This window comes from Phaenicophaeus curvirostris, chromosome 4 (assembly GCF_032191515.1).
Source record: "Phaenicophaeus curvirostris isolate KB17595 chromosome 4, BPBGC_Pcur_1.0, whole genome shotgun sequence".
Classification (NCBI taxonomy): domain Eukaryota; kingdom Metazoa; phylum Chordata; class Aves; order Cuculiformes; family Cuculidae; genus Phaenicophaeus; species Phaenicophaeus curvirostris.
This window is the reverse complement of record NC_091395.1, coordinates 41,269,196-41,295,051: the sequence shown is the minus strand read 5'-3', so window position 1 is coordinate 41,295,051 and position 25,856 is coordinate 41,269,196. Positions and strand designations below refer to the sequence as shown.

Genomic DNA, 25,856 nt, shown 5'->3' with positions numbered 1-25,856 from the left:
CGGGGTTAGGTCCATAGTATACAAAACCAGAAAAAAAGTGTTTTCTGAATAAGGTTAAAGACAGGCTTCTGTTATGAGTTATGCTGTCACTTTGTAATGTTGTTATCTACAAAAAAGCTCCCTAAAAAAAAAAAAAAATAGTATCTATGCCTGTTTAGTCAGCTTTACTGGAAAAACTCCTTTTTAGTACAGAACTGCCATCACCACTTTGTTCAGAAGGGATTCAGAGGAGCGTAAGTGGGAACATCAATACTAATAGCCTCCAGTAGACACTGGCAATACATCCCATTTCTCTTAGCTATATATGTGTACCGGTTCTGTAACCAACTTTCATGAAGCCTATTATTTAAAGATATATAATGTTTGGAAAAAGTCCATTGAGCAACGTAAGGATTATAGCTTCTACCATCTGATTAGATTAAATTGCCTTCCATAAAGGCAAGTTTTGAAAGATTGGAAAGGTATTAAAGGCTACTGAAAAGAGTAAGAAAAAAAGCCTCTGAAAATGTGTTGGTCAGGACAAGAATTAATTTGTTTCAGTTGCACCATGATGAGGAAGATTTAAATTAGACTGAAGTTCCACAACTTTCTCAAAAAAATTAAGTAGTCTTCAACCCTCAACAACCCACAATAAAAAAAAAGGCAGTTTACACTCAGAAATAACACTAAGTGTTTGCATAGATTGAGGACCCTTTGCAGAAGCTTTTAAACCTGTTTCATCTCATGCCATTTTGTTGGGAAGAAATGCTACTTCCACTTACTTCCTTTAAAAAACATCTGTTATGCAATAATTTGTGACTCTATGGCCATATCTTCATTCGTTTCATCTACCTTGTTATCTATAGTACATGCTCCAAAGATTTGAAGAGTTCTGATTTTGCTTTTCTTCATGTTTGATAGCTTAGCACCTTCTATTTACTTTTCCCCTTGTTTCATCAAATTGTAGTAAGACAAGCCAACATAAACTGAATTTTAACCATTTAGGAGGTATGATTTTACTATGCATTACACAGGGACTGGAGGAAAAAAAAGTTCAGTAGCAACTAGAATAAAATGTGAAGACCTAGATTTAAGGTATGTAATTAAGAAAACTGCAGGGCCACATTTTTAACTATAAGGCAGTTTTTATTTTCCAAATCTGAGCAAGGACACACATCCAGCTCTGGTGAAATTCAAAGCATGCGGTCCATTGCTGTTTCATTTTAAACTCTAGATAAATAAAGTATAAAATGGTATTTAAAAGAATAGACTGCCTTATTATTCACTTTTATTAAATACATGTTTACATTTATGAAGAAGTCTACCAATTTAAAATACTAATTTAGATAAACTTATCCATTCTGTAAGTCACATATATGCTTGAAAATATGCGGTGCTGTCAAAGTTCACTGATATTGACAGGGAAAAAGGAAAACACTTCATTTTTTTATTAGAAATAACAGTATGTCACAATATATTGCAAGCTAGGTGCTTATTTCAAAATAGTGTGCAGCATACAAGCAGTGTTTAGTTTTTATTGCACTATATAAAATTACTCTTTCCAAATCTGCAGTTCTTTACATGTTGGAGCTCCTTTAATTATGAACCAGTGAACGGGGAAAAAGACAAAATAAAACCAAAACAGAAATGGCTAGGCAAGTTGTATGCATTTAAGACATCCCAAGGAGTAGTTAACTAGAGCATCTAACATCAACGAATAATCTCCATACCTGGCCCATTTTCTGCCCACTGGAAAAAGCCACACTGCTTTTCCTTCCCAAGAGGGCACACAAAAAAGTTCTTTCCATTATTTGGACCAATCTTCAGCACAGTCTTCATAACACATCGCTTGCCATGTTTACAAAATGGAAAATTCAAGTCAGCCCACTGTCAAAAGAAACATATTTCAGGCACAATTTTAGCATATGTGATGGGTACTTTAAAACTAGCAACAGAAACAGATCTACAGGGAAGGCCCTAGAAGAAACTCTTCCTAACAGTTAAGATAAAACTATCTTATCATCGCCAATTTTAGATTTTTTTTTCTTTGACATTAATTGGAACTGTAAGCATTTTAACTGGAGTAACTCTAATTGATGTTAACACAGAGTTTGCTTTAAATTAAGGCATTATAGTCATTACTGTCTTGATTTCATCTATTAGCTGCCTGGCAGTAGGTGACCAAGTCAAACTCTTCTAAGTCACATTCACAGCAAGGAACAACGGCCACCAGTTGCAGCCAGGAAGGTCAGGTTAGTTATTACTGCAGCAGTTGGAGCAGTTGCCCAGGCAGATGACAGAATCCTCATCCTTGGAAGTTTCCAAGATTTTGGCTAGACAGAAACATGGCTGATGTCTAGTTCTAGAGTTTGCCATAGTCCTTCAAGCAAAAGGCTGATCTAAACAACTTGTACAACTCCCTTCAAATCAACATTTCTGCTATGCATCTGTTAAGAGTATTTGCATAAGCACACGCCTTCTCAGCAGTAGGAGGAGTAACTAAAACTGTAAGTGTATAACTACTATTAAACTCTTAAATTTCAATTCACTGTGGAAAAAGTATTTAAAATTACTTCAAACTTTAAACAGATCATCTGTCCATAATTACAGATTACTGAGGCAAGGAGGCTGCAGGAAAAAGTGCTTATTCAAAAACAGACCTTGAATTCTTATACATACTTGAAAGTAGTCACACTGAGTTTCTCTGGGTAAAGGACAGCTATAAAACTGCCTGCCCTTGTTTTCTCCGTCCTTTCTTACAACTCTGAGGCTGCAGAGACGGCTGTGTTTACTGCAGCGAGGATGACGCGCACTTAACATACGAGTATCATCTGTTACATTCGCTTGGGGTGTGCTGTAACGACAGGTTACAAAATGACTCCTGTTAAAGATTAGAGATTACCAACCAAAAAACTCCCCTGCCATTACAATACCTCACTCAGTGTTCTTTGACACACAATAACAGAGAACTTGCTTCTGTAATGCTGTCTACTACACCTTTAAAGCTGAATCTTTGCTAGTAGTAAACAGACAAGACTGCATGTTTCCTTGCAGTTATTATACCAGTTTTACCCATCATTAGCCCATGTTTTAAATTATTTCAAAGTACTCAAATTAATCTACAAAACAATATACACATTAGCATCATTATTACACTACCCACCCCAAATTCCAACATACTTTTGTAGACTATTCTGATCTCAGTGGGAAAAAGACCAAGAGCAAGCAATTACTTCAGGCTGAAGGTATTTCAATGCTTCGCAGAAGACTCCCACTGCTTTACTAAAAAGTTACAGTAATGCTCCAGATTGTATCTGGACAATAAGTAATTTAGCTAAGGTAGTGGAACAGTGTTCTCTGAATGGCATAAAGTGTTTTTTGGTTTTTTTTTTCCTTTCTTCCTCATGACTGAGGTAGTCAGATTATCTGAATGCAATATACAAGGCCTTTTTTAAACTGTATCATGAAAAAATTAATAGTCTGAAATTTATCTTTTCAATGTAATTATATAGAGCAGAAAGCAGTGATGAAACCTTAGTAAAAAAAATTAATTCTTGTTATCAGCTTAGGAATTATGCTCTCTTATGTCTGGAATATTGCAGTCCTGCATTTAGCAGTTTTCTTCTGGCACCTCATTAAAATGAAAGAAAAAAAACCACACAATTTTTTTGTTCTTTTTTGTTATAAAGTGTTTGTCTGGTTTTAAACATTTAAGTTGATGACTTGCTAAAGCTTGCTTTCTTCTTTGCACTCCTCTGTATTCTCTGTTATCCTGCCTAGATCCTCAGTTCAGGAAGGAGAAAGTATATTCATACAGCCTAACCTGGCTAGCCACTAAGATCCTGTTTCAAAACTGGTGCTTCAACAATGGAAGAAATAATTTCTGTATTTCAGAATAAACATATGAACAAGAATTTTGTAGCATATCATTAATATTTCACATTCACCTTGCACAATTTACCACTGCAACATCTACTTTGCACTGCCATTATTGTTGTGTATGTCTGCCCAACTTTTCCTTGACAACCCTAATAGGTTCTCACATTTCTCTTAACTAGGCAATAGATGTGTCTGAATAGGCCTATGTAAATAAGAATTCAGGATGGTTAGAGTGCTGAAGTAATTACATATAGAATGAGGAGGAAAATTAAGAGAAAATAGTGCTGGGAGGTTAGTCAATGTACCTGTACAGAGCTTTCTATCATGGAAGAACTCTGAAAACTCTTACTTGACAAATAAATTCAATTAGAACATATTAATTCATATTACCACTTTTGTCATCTTTCACAATGACTTCAATATCTCTAAGCAGACAGCAACTACAGTGCTAAGACCAGACAACTCCTTAGGTAGAACTCTGCTTCTTGAGCTATTAGAGCTGTACCGTCCTGTTCCATGGGAAGAGCTGAACAATGAACAGCTGTTCAGTTAACGCTAGTACTGGCCAGATGACAAAAATCAGGACTTTTCTAGTGACAGCCTAGATCATTCAGTGCTTTTTAAATCTGAGTATAATTTTAGCTGCATGATAGTAAGTTACCTCTGGCAGAAATCCAAAGAGGACAGTGTCTGAACCCAACAGCACAGTATTCCATTAATCTTTAGGGATAAAGTTGGTTTATGGGATTATAAAAAGAGACTTGTTTACATTCTAGGATACATACCTGATTCCTGTATTATGTTGGTGAACAGAGGATAGATTATCAGTTTTCTGTTTCTTCTCTATGTGTTTGAAAGAGAGAAGTTGCTGACAGGAGGACAAAGCCATAGCAGTTCTGTGTGTTGAGCAATCTTTATCTATGCTTCCCCCTGACTGGTAGACATTGTTTTGGATTTGATTGCAATTTCTTTTTGGACCAATACATTGAGAGTCTCCATGAGATATTTCGGTATCATTTTTCAGAACAGCTTTACTACCAAGATCTGTTAATACAAGAGTTGTAGTTCCAAATGCAGTTTTCCTATTGATCTTTATTTCTGTGCTTGGCTTTCCAAAATTATTACAAGGGTACTTCATTAAGTTTATGTTAAAGGCTGCAGAATCTTCAACATTCTCTGTCTTTGTAACTAAGGAAAAATAAGTTATTGGTTATAATCCATCTGTGGAGAGTTATACATCATATTTCAGATCTGTATTTGTAAGTCATCATATAGGGAGTGAAAGTAAATGCATCATACCGTCTTCAAATATCTCAAAACTTGTCACAGATTGGATATTGTACCAAATTTCTTACAGTAAAAAAAAAGCTCATGCACTTTTGGAATCACATACGATATGTGTTTCAAGGTAACATTACTATTGCTAAAATAAGACCAAATGTGAAAAGTATTAATGAAAACTACTGCAGAATTAGCCATACAAAATTGAATTTGGACCAGATATAGGGATATATACATTTTTCAAAATAATTTATAACCCCAGCACTGGGAGATTGCAGGGTATGGTACCTCCCAGCAGCAAAACATTATCAGCTTTTAAAGTATTGTTTTATTGTCGACACAAAAAGGAATATTCATTTGTTGGGTTTTTCTAGTGCTTTCAGGGTTTCCCATCCTTTCCAAACATTGCATCCATCCAAACTTATTGATCCATTACTGTAAGAGGCTTCAGAAGCAAACAGTTCAGACACTTACTTTGCATTTATAATATCTCCTGACATGAACAACAATACATTTCTTCACAGAATCAGAGCCCTGTCAAACGGGCAATAATCACTGGGGATAATTTATTAGTGCCAGTTTACTATATAAGGAGTCTGTAGGTAATCTGTCCTGAAAAAATGGTGAAAAGAAACTTTATGAATTCCCTATGTACAATCTTTAAGTAGCTGTGAAGCCACAGTGTTGAAGAACAGAGTCCTTTCTCATCTTCCATCTTCCCTCCTTACAAGGAAGGGAAGGGGAATTAAGCAGAAGAAAATGAGTAGATAAGGCATACACAAGGCCACACTCTCTCCAAAGGATTTTCATCCAGAAACAAAATAAGAATCCCTACAGTTTACTCTCAACAATACTTGTTTCCAGGATCCTTCCATTTTGTTACTGCTGCACAATAAAACCTACTGGTTCCAACACATTCAGATTTGTTTAAGAGAGAATAGAATCTTGGCCTTGTATTTAGAAAAAGAGCAAGGACATTGAGATGTAATGGTAAATAGTTCTCTCTCTGCAGACTAAATTATTTCAGCTGTATTCCCAACAGCTAGCTTTATGTGCCAAGCATTCTGTCCTCAAAAGTTCAAACGTTTCTGCTGACAGTTAGTTTTAGAAACACAAAAGACAAAAAATGAACAAAATGAGAAGGCAAGGAATCTTAAAATTAAGAGGAGAGAGGTAAGTAAAACCATGTTTAAGAAAATCTCAAATATTAACTCCTACAGTGCAATAACTCTTCTTTTTTTGAGAAGAATTTTTGTAACAGCATTCCAAGTTTAACATATCTTTAAATTCCAAGCCTGTTTTCAGTAATGGCATACAGCTAAGCAACTGAAACTTAGAAGTACAAGAAAAAGAACAGGATTTTGTTAGGCTTAAAATAAACCATTTGCAGACATGCCACTATATATTTTAAGGACCAGCTGACAGTATTAATTCCAGGATAAATGTTAGTTGGTACATCTGAGTCTGTGGACAAATTAAATCTTTCAGGTTTCTGGGGCTGATTTTGCATAATTATGCAAGATTAGCCCCTGCTGGCAACAGCCGTCCTGTAAGGCACTAAGACATACTTTTATTGATTCTTGGCCTGAAGAAATGGACTTTAGCTAGTGTAAACTATGAATGGAGCGATGTGTGAAACTCCTAAAAGGAATAACTAGAATGAAGCAGTGCTTTAAAAAAAGCATAAAGACTTATAAAATAAGAATAGAGATTGGTACCACCAAGTCCCTTCTTCACGGGCTAGGAATTGGGGGCACTTTGGAAACTATGGCTTAAAGTACCATCAAAAGCTATAGGAATGTGGTATTTAATTCTGATTTCAGCATATGTATTTTGAGTCATATAGTTAAATGTATTGAACCTTTAACAACAGGTTGTGGAGCCTACGTAATACAAATTCTTCTCAGATATAAAAGCCTATATATATTGTTTACAACTATCTTTCAGTTCTGCAGCTCTGAAGCTAGAAAAAAATATAAATAAGTTGTAGAATGAAGATTTTGGCCACTTCATTGAGTATTTTGCTACATATTAAGTGGACTATTGGTTTTTGATGTAGAAAAGTTTCAGTAGGGATAAAGCTAGTGCTAGAACAACTCTGTAAGTCACACACATGCACATCATTAGACTTTGTTTCTTGAAATACGTGTAGCAATTCAAAATGTTTCAGAATAGTCTTGAGTCAAATAACTTCCTGTGAATCCCTCAGAGGGATAGGACATCTGTAAAGGGATTTACTCGCTCTTTCTACAGAAAGTGAAAAAGAATACACACCTTCCTCCTCAGGTTAAAAAAGGTCTCCGTGAAAGTCTGTCCATTACCTCACTAATCCCTTCTTAATATCCAAATTTCTATACAAAAGTGTGGAGGCAAGGTAGCATGTTACTCTTTCTCTTTTCCTGTCCCTTTCTAAGTCTCATTCACTGCTGCTTCTGCCCACCAGATCTAGATAGGACCATTAAAAGCTCCAGTAAGAGACATAAAAGCACAGAATCATCCTTACTGTGAACTTGGAGGAAAAAATACAACCCCTGAGAAACCTGATATATTTTTCAAAAGGATACCAAAATATACTGCTTTTGTTCAGATGAAAGTGTGATAGTTACTTTTCTAACCCTGGTGATTTCTCTATCAGACATGCACTCCAAGCATCTAATGATTTTAAAAAGCGTTGAAGGAATGGCATTTTGTCTCACTCCTTGCCCCAATAAAATCAGCAGTCATTGCAGAGGCTTGTCTATGTAATTCTACCTGCACACAAAGCTGGAAGACAAGACACTTTTAGGGTTTAGGACACAACAGTTTCCATGATTGTCTGTATAAGGCTTCCCCAAAATCTAACTTTAAGTTAGCTAATATTATATTAATGTGATTCACAAGGAGACACTCCTATAGTTCTGTAATTCTAAAAACTATATCAAAACCACAATCCTTCCTCCTTTCCCAGCAGAAGTTCCAGACAAACTTTCAATACCTTCAGGCCTTGAAGTCAAACAGGCATCACAAATTTCAGCAGAAGGCTTGTTTATTAGGGTACAGCGCACACACGTCCACTCTTCTTCAGATTTCTGAGCTACATGTTCATTAGAACATGACCCCCTGCCACATGCCCAGCCAATTAGGCTATTTCTAGTTGGCAGTTTGCTGTGAAACAAAAGAATGATGTTAGTGATGTTTTGTGATGTTTCTTCTACAAATTGCCTTACACCACTATGTACAGGGAGGCACAGGGCTAGAGAACAAGCAGTACACAGTGTTAAGCTTGCCTGTCACAGCTTGGACAGCATGTCATGGTTAGCTTGATTATTTGTTTTTTCTTTTACCTCAAGGGCAAATCCTTCCCAATGCTGAGGTAGTAAAACAAACAAAAATATTTAAACGAAAATGGACAGAAAGTTAATAATTAACTGATATACGCTCCAGCACAATGCTCCAGCCTCTCTCAAATTCACTACTACTTTCAAGTACTGCAGCAGGAAACTTGACAAGAAAGGGAGACTGTTTCAGTACTTTCTCCCCCATCCCTTGTGCACAATGCTTGCTAACAAATGCAACTGTTCAGAGGCTGAACTACAGAAAGGCACACAATCCAACAAACAAGTTTTTTTGCTTTCATTTAAATGGCACCCATTAGACCAGTCGTAACAGCCAACAGAACTGAAAACCTTGAAAGTTATAGTTTTTCTTGTGTGTCACCATTTGCTGGAAAACTTTAACATTTAGGAGACTGTTCAGAATTAAGGATTTTCTTTTTGAGTTTTTTTGTCTTTTTTTTTTTTAATTATTTGTTTGGGTTTTTCTTTGTTTTGGGTTTTGTTTGTTTTCATCGGAAAGATTCAATAATGTCCCAGCTGACACTGGTGAGCCAAAGCTGTACTCCAGACATCTCTATAGATATTTTTTAATTTCTTTTCCTGCAAATTATACCTCCTATGTTGATAAGCTGATTTAGAACCACAGTTACTATTTTTGAGTTGCTGTACTTCACCAAGGTCTAGTTTTGTCATAGTATCTGAACACTGTTAGCATGCCAAATGTAACTGGAACATACCTATTCAGTAAGATCTGTATGCAAACTTTTAAGTACTATGGCTGATAAGTCATTAAGCATTTTTCGCCATAGTTTTTGTGGAATTAACTACTTTTCTGAGACTTAATCCTAAAAAATTTAAGCACTTCAATTAATAATGCAAATGCTGTACTTGGGAACTGTTGTGCCATTCCTTAGACCTATCAATTATTCCCTAATCATTGCTCTCCATAACAGGCTAGATTTCTAAGACAATGGTGGAGATATCTACTATGTACCACATCTCACCCACAACAGGAAAGCTAAGGAAGATAATGAGAACTGCTGACATACCAGATATCCTGTGCTGTCAAGAGGCAGAACAGACACTGTTTAATTATTTGTTTCAAGAAATCCCACAACTACAACAAAACCCAACAAAACCCCAACCCCCTACTTCTAGAACAGAAAGATTTTATTTTTCTTGCACTATTTTCTAGTAATCTGACTCAACAGAACACTGCTGTCTTCCTATCCTTCTGCAAAACATTTCTCATTATTACTTTCTGAAAATACAGCAGACTGGGGTTATCAGCATGTGAAATATTTATCTCCCACGCTGGAATTTTCTGTATTTGATCTGTACTCAAAGGCGATTTTTAAGCTTTAACTAAAATCTCTTCAGCTGTCTGAATCTTGAAAGAAGGTGGGAGACAGATTCACATGTCCTGTAAACCTTACTTTAAAAAAGTAAATACGTACACAAAATAACGGAGGCAGTTTGCAAAGTGAAGCAGTACCTTTTGATAGGCTGACAGACCTCAGTTTAAAAAGGCAAGATGCTGAAACCTTAGATGAAAATTTTCAAGAATACCTTAGAATTATGAGTAAGGTACTTTTGGAACTTTTACCTTTGGATCCTTTGTGATATCAAACGCATTTTTTGCTTTTCTAAAATAAGGTGGAAAGCTACTGCTAGCACAATTTATGTGGAACTGGCAGTGTCTCTGGCAAACCTGTAGTAAAAGCTTTCCAAATCCAATAAGAAGGAAGAAAAGTCATACGCCCTACCATATTTGCTCCACTTTGAATTTACTGAAGTTTTAGTTTTTCTCACTGTAACTCTACAGCCAGAATAACATTTCATACATACACAGCTACATAGGTATTCCAAGACTGGAGTGGCTCACCTGTGGGAAAAACAATAGAGACACAAATTCCTACCTTCTTTCTGCTATTTAGCCCAGTTGTGTGTAAATATCCTAGCCTATTATATCGGTAACACCAAGAACAAGGGGCAGCTTTTCCAGAAGCAGTGAATAATTCAAACTCTGAGTTGTTTTATAATTCCTACATTTGATTAGAGTAACACCTATTTCATAAGAGAAGGGGCCTTTAAGAGAAATGGTATCATAGAATCAAAGCTTATAACCATTTTTAAATATCAATGGTCAAAACATTTGTCTTTTGCAAAGTCAAGTGAACTTAGATATAAAATGCACAAGGATCCTTTCTATTTGAGAAGTGATATCCTATTACTGTAACAGCGCTTCAAGGCGCTTAAGCACTTTGATGCTCTAAAGTGTTAAAAAGTAAGTATAATATCATACCCAACATTGACAAGCTGGGGATCTGCCTTTTGACATTGAGAGCAGAAGTAGGTCATCCTGTTATTCTCTCCTAAACGACACACAGTGATCTTTCCACTGCACTGACCACAGGTTGGGCGCTTGTATACTTTGTAGTGTTTGTAGAGTGGAGACCCAGTCTTGCGGCACTAAAACAGAGGATGTTTAAAACCTAAGTTAGGGACCCAGTATGAATTTTGTATCAGTCTACAGTTCAGCTGAAGGTAAAATAAAAACTTCTACGTAAACTGACAGCTCCGTGACCACAAAAATGTTTAAAGCATACTTATAAGGGCTATCATCTATATTTCATATTCTTTTATGAAAAGAATAGAGTTTAAACCAAGTGGACCATTGTCTGGAATTCTCCACATAATGCAATAAAAGACAAGATTAAAAAAAAACCCAAAACAACTAGCATGGTGCAAACAGGGAGCCCCTGAATTCAGCTGCACCAGCTAGAACTAATTCAGCACCATTTGTCTTTGACTTGGCACCTGCAGGAGTATTCTTAAAAAAAGCTGACAAGCTCCAATCAATGCAGCACAGAAAACAAAAATAAAACAAACACAAAATACAAACCAACATCATCTTTCCTCGCCCTAAAAAGAACCAAAAATACATAATAAAGCCAGATCAATCTGGGTTAATCAACCTTCCCAAAACCTAATGTACTGTTGCAAAGCAGAAATATTCCAGAAATTCTGCATAAGTCATGTAGTACAGTTGCTCAGCTTCACCTTAGCTCTGGCCATGCCAGACAAGTTGGCTTATAAAAAGGCCACTTGACAGTATGGCAAGCTCCCCAGATCCTGGCAGAAAGTCATATTAAATTAAGTATAGTACATGCCTAAAGGCCGCAGTGGCCTAAAGAGCCTCCAGAGAGCTGACAAGCTCATTTCATGAGACAATTGACATGGAATCAGTATAGACTGGCAGAAAAAGAAAAAACAAAAGAAATACACAAACTCAAAAACTAGAAAAGCCCAGCAGAAAGCCCAGCAGAGACACAGCCAACTCTGCAGAGCCACACTAGTTTCTGCACTACCCTCACAGTTCCTTGGGCACAGTTCAAATGATACCACAGCTGGCTCAGCAATACCAGCCCAGCTTTGTCATGGTTTGATAACTCTAGCTCCACAATGCATGAAGATCCTGGAGTTTTCCCAGTCTTTAAGCACAGCATATTTGTTACTGCTGTGCTCTTATTCACCAGCCTTATTGAATGAATATGCTTTTGCCAGTACAATCTAGTAATTCAATCACAAGGAATTGCTAATACATATTTGTATGAATGTTCACAAGCAGTTTGCTTTCTCCTCAAGGTTTTTCCTGAAAGTTTACAGTTAGTTTCCTCTTAATAGTTTACTCCCATCCAGTTATTTAAAAACCAGGCAAAAGCAACAGCTTTTTACACAAGATTCCTCGTCCTTGCATCTCTAAGGTGTATTTCCACAAATGATACAGCATTATTGCTACAAATATTCTATAAAGTGTATTAAAAAAATTATCAAGTACTATTCCTCTTTTTAATCTATTTTCATTTCACTTTTATCTTAAAGAGACTTGGGTGAACAGGATAGCTCTCCTTTAAAACCACTTGATTGGTGAATACTTGCTGCACAACTGAGCTACACAAAGTTTAACTTGTTTGTTTATTGTCAATCTAAAAGCATATGACACAAACCCCCTAGTATTATAATTGTTGCAGAACTGGATGCTCTCTCTTTACTGGTAGACTTCACTATGTTAACGTAGGGAATGAAAAGATTTCCCTTGCCAACAGACTAAACTATTCTTCAATGGCTGGGGGAAAGCAGACTATTAAACAAATTACATTTTTAGCCTTTATGATTGAAAGAAGGAATTAGGAAAGTTAGGTGCCCTCCTCTCAGCCTACCAAAAATTAATTTTAGCAGCACTAACTTCTTGCCTTTCATGAATACCAAGAGAAACAGACAAAAATTTCACTACTGCTGTTCCTTTCTCTGCACATAACAAAAGAGAAACATACAAGAATTAGGTCAAATTCTATTTCTCTTTTTGGAAAGTTAAAAAGCAACCAGGAGTTGTAAAGTTTAACAAGGGAAGAAATGAAATTCTAGTGAAATAGTGGCAGCAGGGCGACGCTTGAATTTATTTCACTTCAGCAACCTAAAAAGTTGTTTCAGGTAGAAAAATAAAGATGTTAGAAGTTACAATCAATTTAGTCCAATAAACATATTTGCTATTACAAGTTCCATAAAGAAAGCCACATGAATTACCTTCATGCTTCCTTGGGGCAATCTCTAGTTCCCAGTTTGAAAAGTGACCTTTATGTTACCTTACATATAAGAGTGCTTAACCTACCTCAGTTCTGACATGTTCAGGGTGACATTACAGCACATGCACAGCTGCACTGTACTGGCCCTCAGGGAGCATCTGTCAAACACTCCTGCTACAGCTGGGCCAGCCTGTGCACATTCTTACAGCTTAGACTCCCCCACCTTTCCATTGTTTGACAATTCACAATTAACAAAGACCACACAAACCAACATTCATATCATGGGTCTCTTCTCTTGTTACAACTTTTTACTGGTTTTGCTAGATAATCACATATAGCTAACGTGCCAGAGTTAAGTTTTGGAGGTTTCTCAGAAATGTGTGCCGATACCTTATAAAAAAGCATTGTAAAATCACGTGTCATTTTCACCAAACAACATATGTGCTCATCTGTCAGCTGACAAACCTGTAAATAAGACAAGAATGATTTTCAGAATATTACGATGCTAAGGGACAACAGCAGATAGTTCTATAATGCAGGAACACTTTGAACACCTTCAGCTCATGTGGAATTGCATTGCTTCCCATGATGATAATTCTCTAAATTCACATTATACATATCATCTCAGTAAAACAATATGCTTTCATATTCTATACAATGCAAACTCATTGTCTGAATACCAAAAATCGTACTTAACCTCACCCACATAACACACTAGGTAAAAATTTCAGGCTTCCTCCAAACTGAGGAGAGTTCAAGATCACATGAAGTTAGCAACTAATCCATCTTAATTTCTTCATGGATTATGAAATGACCTATCATTAGAGGCTTTTTTCTGTGAGAGATCTTCAGGAAGAACACTTGAGTGAAAGGGATCACACTTAGAGAGACTTATCAACCAAAACACATTTTTGTTAAGAACTCAATTTTAAATCATGTTTTTCTTTCCTCTGCCAGCTCACATTGCAGGTACAATTGAAATCCAGACTGATCCTATGAAGAACTTCCAGAAACATTGTTTTTAAAAAAAAAAAATCCTCTGGTTACTATCTTCACCAGCTTTCCTTTACATTCCATGCAATCTCAATCTGTTTTACAAACATCAGACTTTTCAACCAAAAGTCTGAGGATGCATGCTTGAGGATCTTAAGCAAAAAAAGTACAGTAAACAATGGTAGAAAAGGAAATCATGCCATCTAGCAGGGCAGAAAAAGGAAGAAGGAGCTGCAAAAATAAATCAACTCTACCACATAAACCATTTTGGGTAGTAACTGAACAAAGAAAACCAGAGTACTCTTTCCTTTATTTATAGGCTGACAATTTAATGGTAGTACACCAGGATGCCAGACAAAGTTGGGATTTGAAAGTTAATTGAATTCCCTAATAGAGATGTTTCAAGTTGTAAGAGACAAGGCTTAGCCCCACAAAATATGTCCACTTTGTGAGGCAGCAGCAGCAGCAACAGGTTCCAAGGAATATCATGACAAATATCTTCAGTTACAATAATATTTATTTAGTGTCTTAGAACAACTTAAGAAATGACAGACCATAAAGCAAAGGTAAGAAGACTACAATGTTATATAAATACGTATTTATGCTGTTAATACTTTAGAGTCATTAAAAAAAAAAAATCTTGAGACATTTCACCCACCTTAACAGCTGGATGGAGACCACTGTCAAACAGTGCTTCATTTTTTATAATATTTCCCACACCAGGTAATACTGCTTGATCCAGCAAAACATCACACAACATGCGGGTTTTCTGTTGCTTAATCTCACTTTCTGCTCTTAAGAAGCTAAACTTTGGGGAACAGACATCCAAGCTTTCCATCATTCTCACTTTCTGCTCACTCTCAGCTGCACTTCTGGAAAAAAAAAAATACATTAAGATTTAGTTTTATTTTAACTATATGCTAATATACCAGTATGGCTTAAAAGACAACACATAAGAGTATAATAGAGCACTAAATGCAGATAACAAACCATGAAAATACCAGTGGCAGGAAGAGGCACAGAAATTCCATTAAACACCACCCCCAAAAAATCAGGTCAATGATACATGCGTAGAATACACATCTGGTCCAACATACAAGAAATCTTCCTCATTCTTTTCAGGTTGAAAACGAATTGCCAGGTCCTTGCTCTAAAATTACTTCTAACATGTCTTCTGACAGACCATGTGTTTGGACCGTCAACCATAACCAGCTAAGTGTTTACATGCTCCTGTAGTTACAACATGATAACAGCAACAAAAGATATTTTCTGAAACCTTGATTTTATTAGGTTAAGTATAATCATAAACCAAAAAACAACTAGGGTGAACATAATACAGTATAAGTCATCTCAGGCTTACATAAGCTTTTATTTTTGTAATATTAAATAAGCATTTATACATTACTTGAATTTACATGTTCTTTTTCACACAAGAGCCTCAAATGCTTTAAAATTAAGCTTGCTATGTCATTTTTATTTGCAGTGAGAATTGCAATGATGATGGACAAAAATGTCCCCTTAATCTCTATTAGGACGATTATACCAATTTGCTTTTAAAAAGAAAACAAAAATAAAACCACCACCTCAGCAGTATAAAAATCTGAAAGCAGTAATCTTCACACATGGGGGTTCAGCATTCAGATCCAAGGATGGAATTAAATCCAGCTTTCATTCCCAGTCTTGACACTATCTGAGGCTATGGCACAGAACTACTTTAACTTTATATAAATTCTGATATACAAGTAACAAAATTAAATTACCACACCAATCTATATACAATATGTTTACAAAGTTTTCTTTTGTTTTTGTGGCTATGATGGCTTTCACCCAAGTAGCTAACAATTTGTGTGTGACTTTTTCACTATGTTCTTAGAGAATGTTATAAAAGAAATAAACCAAGCTGTGTATAATTTGGTTAGTTTGTGCTTTACCTATACTCCGCTGTCACCTCAAAAAAACAAACAGTATCCTCTGCAAGCTGTATCTCCAAAACTGCTGGTGCTCCATTTCTGTCTTTGCATCCATCAGGATTAATGCGCATGGAACCGTTCATACCAAAGTGAATCCTTGGAAAGAAAGAGTTCTTATGGGTATTTTATCTTAACAATGTTTCCAAGTATCAAGCTAGTCTATTTTTTAAAGATATGAACCAAGTCCTTACCTAACCAAGTCAGGATCTATGTACTCTAATTCTAGTCATTAAGTGTAACACTGCAACAAACTACCTGCTTACATAGTGCTCAAATCCCAGAGAAGCACCCTTCCCAGAAACATTCCAAAACATAGCAGTTTTGCAGTGGTCTTCATAATTCATTATACAGAAGTCAAACCTGTTCAATTAAATACAACAATTTTCTGGTGTATCACACTTGATTTTTTTCACTTGTCACACTGGTCTTCCAACATAGGTTGTTAAATCTTCAAGGAGGCTGAAAGAAATGAGGCTACTTTACCAGACAATTTTCTGTTAAATGAGGCAGAAGTCACCTGGTACAAAAGGAAAGATTTCAGTCCTCACATTGACAACACTGTTATATCAAAGCTGCTTCTAATAAATCCACAAAAATTAACATCTGCCATGTGTTGTTTTCCACTTTTCTTTGCCTAAAACCAAGGCAAAAGCTGCAGGTCAATTAAAAATCAATGGAAGAGAAACTGAAAAACGCACAGATGGCAATGGAGTGGAACAGATTCTTTCAAGCATTCCTTTTACAGATCACTAATGCCTTAAGACATCTTACAATTTCTAATGTATTCTACATAGAGAGCTAGTTACTTGGGGCAGGCTTGACTGTGGTCTTCTACACTTATTTCTTAATGAGTTCAACTGGTACATTCAAATACAAAATAAATATAAGACAAGAAAGAGAGCACCCTAATCCTTCATATTGTATATCAGGAAAAGGTGGATTATTTTGTAGATACAAAAAGATTTAAGAGATGAAACTGCATAAATGTTACATTTCAGGAAGAACAGGCATTCAAAACATTTACAGAATGGTTAAGACAACATTTCATTAAAGTCAATTCTTTATGCAAGTTCCTTATAGCATTTATTCATATTTTCAACTGCTTAATGCATTAAATGCTTCCAGAATGTTTTAATAAAAGAAATGGCATTCACATTAATAGCTGATGGTTTAATTAACCAAGCTTCAGTACATTGTTGAAATGGTGCATAAAGAATTACAACTATTAGCTCTCTTAGTGACTTGTCAGTTCATGATTAGAAAAAAATACTTAAGTCATCGCTACACATTGACGTTCAAAAGCCTTAGGAAATTTATAAAATTTCATATCAATGTGTTTCATTACCTTTGATGTCCTAAAATAGTACAAAACACAAATCTCCTTATTTTAATTATAGAATCATAGAATGGTTTGAGTTAGGAAGGACATTAAAGAGCATCTAGTTCCAACACCCCTGCGATTGGCAAGAACACCTTCCACTAGGCCAGGCTGCTCACAGCCTCATCCAACCTGGTCTTGAATACCTCCTGGGACAGAGCACCCACACCTTCCTTGGACAACCTGTTCCAGTGCCTCAGCACTCTCACAAGAAAATTTTTTTTCCTAACAAATAATCTAAATCTATCCTCTTTCAGCTTAAAGCCTTTACCTCTCACATCCTATCACTACACTCCCTGATAAAGGGTGCCTCCCCAGCTTTCCCATAGAGCCCCCTTTATGTACTAGAAGGCTGCAAAAAGGTCTCTCTGGAGCCTTGTCTTCTTTTAAAGCTAAACAAGCACAATTCTCTCAGCCTGTCCTCATACAGGAGGTGCTCCAGCCCTCTGATCATCTTTGTGGCCCTCCTCTAGACTCGCTCTAATTCGTATCCTTCTTGTGCTGAGGACTCCAAAACTGAATGTAGGACTCCAGGTAAAGTCACATGAGAGCAGAGTAGATGGGAAGAATCACCTCCCTCGACCTGCTACTCACAGGTCTCCACTTGGATATTAAGCCATTCACCATAACTCCTGTGAGTGCAACTATCCAGTCAATTCCCTATCCACCAAGTGGTCCATCCATCAAATCCATGCCTCTCCAATTAAGAGACAAGAATGTCATGCAGGACAGTGTCAAATGCTTTGCACAAGTCTAAGTAGATGTCAGTTACTCTTAACTTATCCACCAACGCTGTAGCCCTACCATAGAAGGCTACCAAATTTGTCAGGCATGATTTACCCTTAGTGAAGCCATGTTGGTTGTCACAGATCACCTCTTTATTTTGCATTTGCCTCAGGGTTTCCAAGAAGATCTGCTCCATGATCTTGTCAGGCACTGAGGTGAGACTGACCAGTCTGTAGTTCCTTGGGTCTTCCTTTTTCCCTTTTTTAAAAGTAGGAGTTATGCTTCCCCTTTTGCAGTCATGGGAACTACACTGGACTCTACCACAACTTGCCAGATATAACGGATAGTGGCTTAACAACTTCATCTGCCAGTTCCCTTGGGACCTGCAGATGCATTTCATCAGGTCTCATGGACTTGTGCTCTTTCAGGTTCCTTAGATGGTCTTCATAGAATCATAGAATCACCAAGTTGGAAGAGACCCACCAGGTCATTGAGTCCAACCATTCCCACCAATCTCTAAACCACGCCCCTCAGTACCTCATCCACCCACACCTTAAACACCTCCAGGGAAGACGAGTCAACCACCTCCCTGGGCAGACCGTTCCAGTGCACAATGACCCTTTCAGTGAAGAATTTTTTCCTTATGCCCAGCCTAAACCTCCCCTGGCGGAGCTTGAGGCCATTCCCTCTTGTCCTGTCCCCTGTCACTTGGGAGAAGAGGCCAGCTCCCTCCTCTCCACAACCTCCTTTCAGGTAGTTGTAGAGACCAATAAGGTCTCCCCTCAGCCTCCTCTTCTCCAGGCTAAACAACCCCAGCTCTCTCAGACGCTCCTCATAAGACTTGCTCTCCAGCCCCTTCACCAGCTTTGTTGCTCTTGTCTGGACTCACTCCAGAGCCTCAACATCCTTCTTGTGGTGAGGGGCCCAGAACTGAACACAGTATTTGAGGAGCAGTCTCACCGGTGCTGAGTACAGAGGGAGAATAACCTCCCTGGACCTGCTGGTCACACCATTTCTGATACAAGCCAAGGTGCTATTGGCCTTCTTGGCCACCTGGGCACACTGCTGGCTCATGTTCAGTCTGCTGTCAACCAACACTCCCAGGTACTCCTCCTCCTGGCAGCTTTCCAGCCAGGCTTCTCCCAGTCTGTAGCACTGCATAGGGTTGTTGTGCCCCAAGTGCAGGACTCGGCATTTGGCCTTGTTAAACCTCATGCCATTAGTCTCTGCCCAGCAGTCCAGCCTGTTTAGGCAAGTTAAGCAATGAAATCTGCACCTTGAAAGCACACATGCCTATTTTACAAAGTTCAGTGGAGAAGTAGTTCTATATCTCATCTGGTTTTCAAGGGAACTTTATTATATCTTTGAGATATATTTTTCAGCTTCTGGGTATTATGCTTATTACACAGATTGATTTGTAATCTGTTTTCCTTCTTGACTGAAACCGTTTTTATGAGTGAGATACTGAAATAACACACTTCAGTACCTCAGCCTACTCCATATTTGGGGTAACCAGGTCTGCCGTTTCCTTCTGGAGAGGGTCCACATTCTCCCTATTCTTCCTTTTATCACTGACATACCTACAGAAGCTTTTGTTGCTGTTCTCAATGTCCTTGGCCATATTTAATTCTATCAGGGTTCTAGCTTTCCTAACCTGAACCCTGGCTGCTTGGACAACTTCTCTGTATTCTTCCCAGGCTGCCTGTCCTTGTTTCCACCCTCTGTAGGCTTCCTTTTTCTGTTTGAATTGGTCCAGGAGTTTCTTGTTCATCCATGCAGGCCTCCTAGCATTTTTGCCTTTCTCTTCGTTGGGATGCATTCCACCTGAGCTTGGAGGAAGTGATCCTTGAATATTAACCATCTTTCTGGGGCCCCTCTCCTCTCCACAACTTCATCCCATAATACTCTTAACAAGCAGGTCCTTGAAGAGGCCAAAGTCTACTCTTCTGAATTCCAGGGTAGTGAGCTGCACACCCTCCTCACTGCCTTAAGGATCTTAAGCTCCACCATTTCACAGCCACTGCAGCCAAGGCTTCTCTTGATCTTCACATTCCCTACCAGCCCTTCTTTGCTTGTGATAACAAGGTCCAGCATAGCACCATTTCTGTTGGCTCTTTTATCTCTTGGAGAGGAAAGTTACCATTAATGCATTCCAGGAACCTCCTGGATTGCTTATGCCTTGATGTGCCAGGAGGGCTAAAGTCTCCCATGAAGGCTAGAGCTTGCAAATGTGAGGCTGTGACTATATGTCTGCAGAGGGCCTCGTCTGCTCACTCTTTCTGGTTGGGTGGCTTGTAACAGACTCCCACTATAGCACCACCTGACCCTGCTTTCCCCTTAATCCTGACCCATAGGCTCTCGGTCAGCTCTTCATGTGAAGCCCCATGCACTTCACCTGGCCACTGACATATAGAGAGCAACATCCCCTTCTCATCTCCTCTGCCTATCCTTTATAAAGAGCCTTTATCCCTCTATCCCAATCATATGATCATCCTACCATATCTCTGTGAGGGCAATGATATCACAGCCCTGCAAGTGCACACATATCTCCAATTCCTCTTGTTTATTCCCCATGCTACGTGCATTTGCAATTACAAATAGAAAACCCAAGCTAATTAAACTTAAGGCCTGTTGTTCAATGATAGCTATTAGGGAGCTGATTTTTTTTTTTGCTGTTGTTTTTAAGTAAAAAGGAGAGGTTTTAGAATTTTCATGCCATACAATTTGGAAGGATCTGCTTTTTTTAGAAAAAAATTTCCCCATAAAAAAAAAATCAAAAGATTAGTAGCAGCACAGCTGAACTATTATATGGAGATGTAAGACAGTGACAATTCACTTTATCAAGTTCTAGGAGTCAAGATGCAATTTACAGTCTCTTTCCTAACTGTCTGTTTTCAGTTAAGCAAAAACACACATGCACCACCAACTACCAGAATCTTTTCTAAACCATTTATCACTCCAAACTTACACTAATAGCACACTACAAAAACTAAACCCAGGGCAAATTTCCTCACACAGCTGTATTGCTTTCATAGCAAAACATACAGTCCATGCAAGCCTCTCTTGCACAACTTGCAAGTATCAGGTTTGGTTTTTTTTCAATTTTCATTGATTATTTAAGTGACTTTCAAGGCAAAATTGAGAAAAAGGCCTCAGATTAAAAAAACAAACAAACAGACAAAACAAAACAAAGAAACCCACTTTACTTTCTTCAATGACTTTAATGTCCTTATGTAAATGAACATCAAAAAGTATTAATTTCTTCAGAAGGTGTCATTTGTACACAAAAAAAAAAAAGAAAAAAAAGAAAAAAAAAGGCTTTTACTGCCCACCATGGGTTGCAAATATACAAGTAATACTGAACTTCATTTGCCAATCACTATCCACAACATGGAAATACTTGAGAAGTATTCACCTGATTTTCAAGTCAGGCAAGCAATCAAAGAGTAGCCAAACTGCATAAAACTATTTCATGGCTAGGTTATCTTCTCCTACCAGGCAGTCATTCCCCACTTGAGAAAATCCAGGAGCATAAAATGAGTAAATAATCCTTCATGGCCCAGTCTTCCACAAGACATGTCTGACTAACATTATTCTGGCACGACTACCAGCTTTTTACAGGTAATCTTAGCATACAGGAAAAGCTGGCTTTGTTGTGCTAAGAAACTATGTAGAAATACAGAATCTGTCTAATCAGTAGCACTTCATGACAAGAAAATCGTATATTTGAGAGCTAACTTTAATAAATAATACATTCTCTGAAGAAGTATTCCTTATGTCCTCTCCTGACAATCTCAGCAGCCAATCTTAATCTGTTGTAAGATGCATTTTCTGAGGCCTTCATCTGCCTCCCCTCAACATCTTTAAGATGCACAATATACATTTTAAAAACAGAATGAAGACTTTCACTATAAAATAAATAACTTCTTCCTCCTGTGTAGAGGAAATCTTTCTAGTATACAACTTCTACAGTATTACCAACCAGTGACATGATCAAAATGTCTTTTAAATACAGTTTCTAAAGCTACAATAACTGATGAATTGATGAAACTTTTATGCTCATTAACAAGCAATGAAAACAACCTTCAGTTATTAAGTACAAAAACTTAATTCTTTAGCTTGCTAGCCAATGCAATATTTAAGATCTTCCATGGTCAAAGGATATTTTCCATATTAGAACTTGGCCATGTTTTGTTTCTATTTGAAGAAGACGTTTGCAAAATGCTTACTTACATTTCTTGGTAATAGCTTTTTTCTTCCAATAATGCAATTCAGTCTGTTGTAACAGTATTTTCTTATAAGTTACTTATAAGTTACTCCTTTACTTATCCAATCAATTTGTAATACATGCAATAGTAATTTTAAAAAGGCAAACACCTGTATCAGCTACCTCCCTTGCCTTTATTTTGTAATCTTCCTTTATAATTGACTTATCTTTTTCTTTTTAAAACCCACTTTTTCTTCTCCATTTCTATTTAAGAAAGCACAACAGAAAGCAAGAGAAACTGATGAGGAACATAATCCTGTGCTTCATAAACATGAGTTGCTTTAAACACATCGTTGTTCTACTGGTTACTTCTGTGATTACAATGTAAAGACTGGTATGTACTAGTAAGACTAGTTGCATTTCTCCAGCAGGAGGACAAATAAGCATATAGCACTATTTACGGTAACCAGCAGGCCCCTGCTACCAAAGATCAGTCTACACATTATCCCAGGTAATTATTATTATATCACTGCCTTTATTTATCCAGCATGCATCCACTGTAAACTGCTGTACTTGAAGCCAAGCATTTTCGCTTCCATCTCCCTCTTATAATATTTCACCAGTGGTACTGCTGTTATGTCACTGAGTTGTAAGGTATTTGTTGATATTACCAGCCTAAGTGAAGAAAATTCATGAACTTTGTTCATGATCCGTTACTAGGCAACAGACTACCCTGAACGTAGAAGTGATGTTGTTTTCCCTTTTAAAGATTTCAAAAGATTAGAATTATGTTGTAAGTAGAAAGGTGAAAGAAAAGGTTTAATACAAGCCTTAACTATTAAATATAAGGGCCTTACTTAAGTAGGCTATGCTAATTATCATAAAGAATGAGAAGGTTTTTTTTAATAACCCATCACACTGTGCATTTGGGTTTACTTATTTTTAGCTGACTTTGCAGCACAGAAGTATATTGAGCTAGAAAAAGTAAAACAGATTCCAAATACAACCTTGGTGGCTATACAAGAAGATGTCCAAGTGGTTAAAGCATATGACCAAATCCTTAACATGCCAACAAACCCCTAATAAGCTCTGCAAAGAACGAGTGAAGAACAATTTGGCAGTTTTACCATTTGCTTAGGAGAAACTGTTTCACCTAGAAGTTAAGAGGTACACTTATGATAACCAAACCATTCGCCTGACACATTTCAAAGACAGTTCCAAAACAAAGAGTTGTAAATAATTTTTTAAAGAAATCAAGGCAGCATAAATGCATACACATATAATATTTTTAAGTTAAGCAATGTTTTCACACAAGTTTATTATCAGAGCAACTGAATCATTAAAAGTTAAGTACAGAAACTCAATCTAAATTTCTGAAGGAAAGCTAAAAGAAATTGCAAGTGGAGTTTGTTGTGGAAGATATTAAGTAACGGTAACTGCACCCATTTCTCCAAGTTCTGTCCCTAGAAAATGCAATTTCCTGTTTGAAACAAAGCGTTCCAGGGAATAACTGTCCTTTTCGCATACATTTACATGGAATCTTAGACCAAGAATAAAGCAGTAAATTAATTGAAAAGGTAAGTGACTTAGCCAGTATTTTCAGCACTGTAGAAAGGCTTCTGAGAAGTTTCTGTGTGACACTAACATGCAAATTTCTGAAATAGACATTAAGCAAGAACAAGATAACCTCCCAGATAGGTACAGTCTGAATGCATAGGAAACCGTTTTCTTGCCTCTTACCTTAAAGCTTTCTGATCAAAATACATAAAAAGTTCCTTTCCCAATGTCTCCACACCCCTGTAAACATGCCCAATAAGAAAATCATGACCAGAGATTCTCTTCTCACTTGCAGCAGTCTGAAAATGAGTACACACATATAAAGATTAAAACAGAATTTATACTACTTTGATTCTAACATCTGTACACATTCAGCAAGTAGCTGTATGAACTAATTCTCCAATTTGGACAGTATTAAATCTTCTCTCCTTAAGCAGCTCTATCAGTTCCATGAGACTATTAACACAGGAAGCACAGTCACTGTTGCTAATGCTATCATAACTTAGCTCATCCTTTTTCAAACTGAAACAATATACATAGTTTTTAATCAATGTATTTCCTGAGTTTTCCTTCAAGTCATGAATTCACAGTAAGAGTTTTAGGCTGATATAAACTAAACAGGTATAGTTTAAATATTAAATACTTATCAGAATGTCAATTCTGCCATTTGCAGACCTACATCCTTCTCCTGATGCCTCTTGCTGCAGTTTCTATCCAAGTTAATAATATGTTTTCAGTGCTTCAGCTGGGGCATTGCGTATTACAGAAAAGCCTCCACTAAGCCCACAGGGATATTTCTGTCATTCTACTAGCTGGAAGCCTAAGATTTGGAGATGGTGAACAGCAGATGGGACACTACTAAAGGAGAAGATAAAGTTAATTGTGAATTTGAAGCAATAATTTTCTCTCATTTAGCACATGAAACTCCACTGCAATTATAAGATGGGACATTTACAGGTTATCTGGTCCAGACTGACTTGGATTAGGCAGCCCAGGTCAACTTTAGAGTAGCTTCAGGAATGTAGACTTCCGTTTCTGTGCCCTTATTCCAGGGCTTCACTATTGTCATAATGAAAAAAAAAAAATCCTAATAGTTAATCACAATTACTACTATTGTCGCTTGCATCTGCTGCCTCTTACCCTACTGCGCACCTCTGACAAGAGTCTAGCTCTTTCCCTCCCATACTCCCTTTTGAGGCAGCTGAAGAGAGCAGTAAAACCGCAGCTCACTTATCTTCTCCTTGGGCATCATGTGCTTCAGCCTGCTAATAGTTCCAGAAGACTCATTATCTTTTTCCTCCTAGGAAGCCAAAAACTGGACACAGTAATTCCGTGCAGCCTTGCGGGTGCTGAATGGAGTTAAGATCCATTTCCCTCAGCCTGCTGACTACACTGTCATTAGCACAGCCCAGTACAGAGCTGGCCCTCTTCCTCGGAAAGGTGCACTCCCTGAATACTTTTTTGTCCATGGAGCTGTTTCCTATCTGACCAACAGCCAGGCCTGCGCCATTGCATGACATCATTTTGTTCTAAGTGCAGGACTCAAAGCCCTGTGAACGCTGTCTGCCAGCCTATTTTTCCTCAGCCTGTCAAGGTCTGCCTTCCCCCAAAGAGCGCCTCAAGTTTCCCAGAACCCACTGAAATCTGCAAACAGTATATTCACTGTCATCAGAGCCTTAACTGTAAGGCACAGATATGCATACAGATATGCCCCCACGGCCCCAACTTCTCTCACCACGGCCCCCACTTCTCTCACCGCAGCCCCGGCCGCCGGGTCGCGGCCCCGCACGCCCCGCACGGTCTGGCCTGGCCGCAGGCGGCCCCGCAGCCTCTCCCCGCACAGCTTGCAGCCCGGCCCCTCCACCATGGCCGCGGCCTTCTTGCCGCCCCGCTCCGCCGTTCAAATCTGCCGCGCCCGGGGCGGAGCTGCCCGGGGCAACGCGGGCCGGGGCGTGGCAGAAAGGAACCTCTCGGTCCGCCCGGCCC

The 25,856-nt window shown here is 37.9% G+C and overlaps 1 protein-coding gene across 1 annotated transcript; it reads right to left on the bottom strand.

Annotated features, from left to right (window-relative positions):
* Positions 1-898: 898 nt before the first annotated feature.
* Positions 899-25,737, bottom strand: NEIL3 (nei like DNA glycosylase 3). The gene is made up of 10 exons (XM_069856560.1): positions 25,606-25,737; positions 24,054-24,169; positions 15,964-16,098; positions 14,691-14,904; positions 13,430-13,504; positions 10,759-10,925; positions 8,114-8,283; positions 4,644-5,046; positions 2,659-2,833; positions 899-1,866 (listed from the first exon to the last, which is right to left on the bottom strand). The coding sequence occupies exons 1-10, from the start codon at positions 25,735-25,737 to the stop codon at positions 1,690-1,692; spliced, it is 1,764 nt and encodes a 587-aa protein (XP_069712661.1). The 3' UTR covers positions 899-1,689.
* Between the last annotated feature and the right edge of the window lie 119 nt (positions 25,738-25,856).